Source organism: Punica granatum, chromosome 5 (genome assembly GCF_007655135.1).
Source record: "Punica granatum isolate Tunisia-2019 chromosome 5, ASM765513v2, whole genome shotgun sequence".
NCBI classification, from domain to species: Eukaryota; Viridiplantae; Streptophyta; class Magnoliopsida; order Myrtales; family Lythraceae; genus Punica; species Punica granatum.
The window spans coordinates 29,584,353-29,590,313 of NC_045131.1; the positions used below are offsets into that span (position 1 = coordinate 29,584,353).

General features: G+C 40.3%; 1 protein-coding gene across 1 annotated transcript; it reads left to right on the forward strand.

Annotated features, from left to right (window-relative positions):
• Positions 1-4,426: 4,426 nt before the first annotated feature.
• Positions 4,427-5,536, forward strand: LOC116208715. Its single transcript, XM_031542263.1, has one exon. It carries the CDS (start codon positions 4,546-4,548, stop codon positions 5,167-5,169), a length of 624 nt encoding a protein of 207 aa, XP_031398123.1. The 5' UTR covers positions 4,427-4,545; the 3' UTR covers positions 5,170-5,536.
• The last annotated feature ends 425 nt before the right edge of the window (positions 5,537-5,961 follow it).

The window sequence follows — 5,961 nt, forward strand, 5'->3', positions numbered from 1 at the left end:
GAATAAGAATATGAATTGTCTCGCACTCTCTTTGTTCGTCTACGCTCTTCTTCAATGTGATTTTAGACATGACCATAGGAAATTCGGCCATAAAAGAAGATTCAGCCCCCACATAGTGTTGATTAGCAATAGAATCCTTTAGACTAGCCGCAACACTCGACATCGTTGAGCACGACACTTTTGCATTCTTGTAAGTAGTAGAGGTCTCTTAGAACATACCTCATTTCGCCATTCTTTCTTGGGAACCTTTATGGGTGGCATTACAACATGCTCCGTAGTTGGAATAGGCTGAAAAATGGCACGAAACATGCTCGATTTCTCAGCCGACCAAACATAAATGTCAGTCGAGTTCTTACTAGGGGGTCTCTTGTTCGAGGGTTGTTGCATTTCCTATCTATGTTATGTTTGTTCACTTGTCCAGCCCTATAATAAAGCTCTCGAGGCATTACATTTGCCTCTCGTAACTTGTTATGCTCACACTCGACCCCCCGAGCTTTCACTTTTCGTGGTCTCGAACCTCAAAAATTGCAGGCATCATACCTCGACTTATGGGGCATGGGTTCGGGCTTGTACCCAACCCCCAAGCTTTGCTTGAAGATGCAAAATCAGCCTTGTAAGTAACTGTTTGTGCAATAGAATTCACATACCTCCACTTTTGAGGCATGAAATCGATCTTAAAGATGCACCCCCGAGAGCTCGAGCTCTTGTTTCTTAACTCCATAGGCGCAGACTGAGGAAGAAACTCGATCCCCCGAGCTTTCAAGCAGCTTAAAGCGTCATTGATGAGCTCAGGTTTTGGCCTATTTTTGTTTTCCTTCGAACCCAAGCTTCTTAGGTCCTTCTCAGCCTTGGGTTGTTTCTCCAAGGCCGAGTTCTTATAAGTGCAACTGCTGCTCTGTGGAGTCCACTTCGAGATCCACTTTTCTAAAGAATGGGGCTGATTAGTTCGGCGGGCCTTGCTTCCTCAAGCCAGCCGTGGTGAAGTCAATGGCTTAATCATCTCTTGTAGAACTAATTTTGCACAAGCTGAACATAATTTCTTCTCATTATTTAGCTTGCGAAGAAGTCACGTTACCTCCTCGATAGCCTCTAAAAAGATCTCGTCTTCCGGCTTCCGCCTCGAAATTAACCTCAACTTAGCAACTTCGACAAGAATAGGTTTCATGGTTGGGGAAGGGGTGGTTTCAACATTAAAGGACTTCTCTTTACTTCCCCCACTTCCCTCCATTGATGAAGTAGAAGAAATTGCATCCTTGAGTTTTGATTTAGCTACACCAACTCCTTGATCGACATTGGTTTGATCCTCAAGATTAGTTCGAGATGATTGTTGCTCAGCCTCTTCTTCAAGTTGGCTTTCTATTTTAGTGTCATTAACTCCATGAAGCTCGAGTGCACCAACTCCCAATGGGAGTTGAGTAGAATTCATTGCGCTTGGCTCTTGCGATGAAATTGGTGTTGGTTGAACGATCTTGTCGTGTGTTGACGGTCTATAATCGACCGTTTCTTCTCCTTAGTCGGTGTTAGCGGCATTGCCCGCCTCGACCTTCATCCACACACCATTCATCTTCCTCTCTCTCAGTCATTTGTAGGAGAAAACATTTTTTTATTTCGATTTTTCAAATTTATATGATTAAATAATATAATACATTATTATAGAATTAAATTATTGTTTTCCATTCAATTTTTAACGGTTGGTTAACGTAAGGGCTAGTATGATATATATTTAATTGGTCAAAGTTAAAAATGATGTAAAAAATTACTTGAAATTAAATTTGATGGAGCACTGATTTCTAAAAGGGTAAATTGTTAATTTACACTTTTATAATTTACCTCTTATTTATATTAATGATTAATTAATTAATTAATCAGTCAATTTTCGTTACGTGGGCATGATCAAGACTTCACCTCCGGAGGCACAGGTGGGTCCTTCCACCACCGATCAAGTAACTAAAGGTTCGATGTGGCAGGGAGTGAGGCATCTTGTGACACGTGGAGGTGATCCATCATTTAAATAAATGCTAAATAAAAATGCGGTCAAGCGGGACAGGTGGAAGGGTAGGGCCCACCAGGAGTAGAGAGGGGGGGGGGATGAAAAGATGACGCGGATGAGTAGATAATTGTAGTTCGTGGTGACAACGACGGCGCGTGTGTTCAACCGCCAATAATTGACTTTGGATCTTATAAAAAATCAGAAAGGAAAAAAGAAAAAAAATCCTAGAACTCGGGTAGAACTTACTTCGGATTAATAACGGTTATCTGTCCAATGATTGCAGTAATTTTTGCAATAATCTGGAATTGCTCCATTCTTATTGTCGGAGTGGAATTCTTTAATGCAATATTTCCATAAACTTGGGATATTGGGATCAATTGCAATTGGCAATTGTACACCTTAGCTATTAGAGTTCAAATCCTCCGGGAGTGGAGTTGCATGAATTTATTAGTGAGATGAATTTCTCAAGCAAAGTGTGAATAATTTGTTTTTGATCTGCTCGTGGAGATGGATTAGTGCAGATACACAAAAACTGACCTAAACACCACCTAATCATTTAAAAATTAAGTTTTATACAAAATTTGCTCGAGAGCCTAAGTTGAGGGATGTCTTCAAAAGGGGTATGAAAATTCTATTTGTAACTACTAAACCCAATATCTTGGTTTAAGTCAAGATCAAGCGCCAATATCACACGAAAACCCATTTTCTCGTACATCATACTTGTAGACATTATACTAAACAATTTTCTACTCTCTCCTCTTAGAGATGAAAGATTGCCTTACCCGAAGTTTGATAATTTACCCTCACTATCGATAATCTTCATTTACAATTTCAGATGATCAAAATCAATCATTTAGAAAATTGTAAACATTGTTTGAGGATAGTTTATTATTTATTCATTAAGACTCCCCTATGCATACACGGGAATATTTTTAAATATCCACCTCAAAGAATGAATTAAATAAAAAGCATATGCATGAGAAGTATTTCAAACCGATACTCTAATAACATGTGAAACTCACGTACCAATTATATAGAGGGATTAAATTTGTTGTATAGTGATTCATCATTTATCACCTAATCGAGCACATAACACATGCTGTTGTTTCTCCGTAATCACATTGCATTTCCCTTGTTTGTGAATTTAGCAATTCATTATTATTTTTAATGAAATCACGGGAAATCGTCTTTAAACTAAGTACAATTTGGACATCAGTTGTCCCCTGACCACAAGGTGTTTATATTGAGTTCTAAGTGCCTACATTGCATTTAATTAAAGTCCATCTACTAAACATGTTAGGTTTTGTAAGAGCTCGTAAATAATGGTAAGTATTTCTTTGATTTTTATTTTCCATCCGATGGATATATGCTTACAAGATAATAGCATCTGGGTCATGGGGAGCTTATCTAGTCTCAAAGCGAAACCGGTTCAATTGAACATAGTCGACTGGAAAATGACATGTAATATAGTCGACTGCAGTTTGTCCAGACGACTATATTCATTTTGCAGTCGATTATATTTAATTGGACCGGTTATTTTTCGGGACTGGATAAATTTCTTTAGGTCATGGTAGAGCGTCTTTTCATTTATTTATTTATTTAATTTATTATTTTCTTCTGAATGCATGATGATAATATTTAATAAGAATCATCACAAGTTGTGAAATTCACCCAAATAGGTACAAGCCAGGGATTCATCCGAATTGGTAATTTCCACCCTGTCCGAAGAGCTCCACACTCTTAAATCGGAAACCCACTACGTCACACTCCACTACCCGACAAATCACCACTTGCCTCCCAGCTCATTGGCTGTCGGTCTCACGCGCGGGGCCCACGCGCGTGGTGAGTCAATTAAATCACCCCTCATTTCGTACCCGTCTCGGCATCTTCCATTTTCTTCCATAATCCACGAAATGCAGACAAAATGAACCTTAAATGCAAATGAAATTTTGGTTAAAGAGAACGTTGGTGAATCTAGTATAACTAAATGATATGAAACACCAAATAAAAGGTCAGATAGTATTACTAATGAGAGTTCAATTTAGAATTTTTTGATTCCTAAGTGATAACGAATATCACTCAATACAGTTTTTGAATTGAAAGTTATTTCTTTCAATGAGGTTACGAGATATTAATAATTTATCAACAAAGGTTAGCACGCTAAGAGTATTAACCCTTCTAATCAAAGATTATAAGAAGCATTTTATTTGTAGTAAAGAAATTCGAAGCTCTTGAAAAAGAATCTCATATTTACGAGAACTTACACGAGGGGGAAATTATTTTGCTGGGAAATTTTTTTTTTTTTAACGGGAGTGGGAATCAGTTCAGTCAATATGCCGAGCATACGTGAGATAACCTAATAAAAAATGTAAATTAATATTTGGGAGCGGGGCCCACCAGGGAGAAGGAGCTCCGGGTATATATACACGCTTCTCCCAATGGGTGCCGGCCCAAATAATTGGCCCGTGGGAAAGGGTCATGGAGTCGTCATAGTCCCGGGGCGAGTGTGGTCCACGCGCTCGCCCTTCCGCTAGTGACTGCTGAACCCCGCCGACATGGCCAAGGGCCGGAAGCTGACCACCAGCCGGAGCGACCGATACCTGGACAGCTTCAGCTACGGGAGCAACTACGGCGGGAACGGCTCCCAGGCGACGGAGTTCGGGGAGGAGGATGTCTGGTCGGTGGTAGACGATGCAGGGAACGGGGCCCACGGCCACGAGGACACGGACAGCAGCCAGAGCGAGGGGAGCCTAAGCTCCGCCGGCGAGAGCAGCAGGAGGATGGCGATTCCCCGGACCAACCAGAGCCGCCACGCAGGGGGGCTGTCCCTGGCGTTCGAGGACCCCGCTCATGCTTCGCCGAGGATCCTGCACCAGTTCCGCGGGAACGACGGGGCGAGCCCAAGCAGCGGTGGTGGTGGGAGGAGCATAAACATGGCGTCTTCAGCCCCGGTCAACGTCCCGGACTGGAACAAGATATACCGGGTCGACTCTGTGGAGTCGATGCACGACTCGGACGAGGAGCGGGACGAGGAAATGGTGCCGCCGCACGTGTACTTGGCGCGCAGCAGGAAGATGCTGGCCACGTCAGTGTTCGAGGGGCAGGGCCGGACCCTGAAGGGCCGGGACATGAGCCGGGTCCGCGACGCGGTCTGGAGCCGGACTGGGTTCGACGGTTAAAAGTGAAATTAACTAGAAAAGGAAGGCAAGACATGATTGAATTTTTTTGGGCTCCTGGGCGATGATCGGCCGAGCTGACTCGGTCGGAAGGTGAGCCGGCTCGGGTCGGGTGAGCCAGAGAAAGCTCCGCTTCTTTGTCGGATTCTGAGGTCCTCTCGGTTAATTTCTGTTTTTTTTTTGGCTGGAAATTAATTAAAATCTGTGAAATGAGTCTCGGATTTTCTGTGTGTCGCTGAAATCAAAAAATTAATGTGTTTTGTTTTATCTATGTAGTGAACATAATCGTAGTGTTTTTTTTCTTTTTTACTCTCTTTTTGTGGTAAAAGAAATTGTATTGACTTAATGTAAATCTACATTTTTGTGCCTATGTTGTTTTATTGTAAAAAGTAATCGAACAAATCAACATTCGAGGTGATTCATGAAAGTGTGTTTGGTTTCAAAAAAAAATTCAACTTTATTCTATTTATTTTCAATTCAATAACATAATTATTTTTTTAAAATTTTTTTAAATTTTTTTTTAATTATTTTTAATATTAAATTCTCTCAATTATTCATTACTTTTACCACAATTTAATAATACAATCATTACATTCTCTCAATTATTCATTACTTTTTCATACTTTTTCGCATAATTCAACAATATATTTATTACAAATAAATTCAAATCAAAATTCAAATCAATTCAACTTTAAAACCAAATACAATGAGTTTAAATTTTGTAAATGAAATAAATTCTCAATTAAGAATTGTCGCAGATAATAATACAATCATTACATTTTCTCAATTATTCAT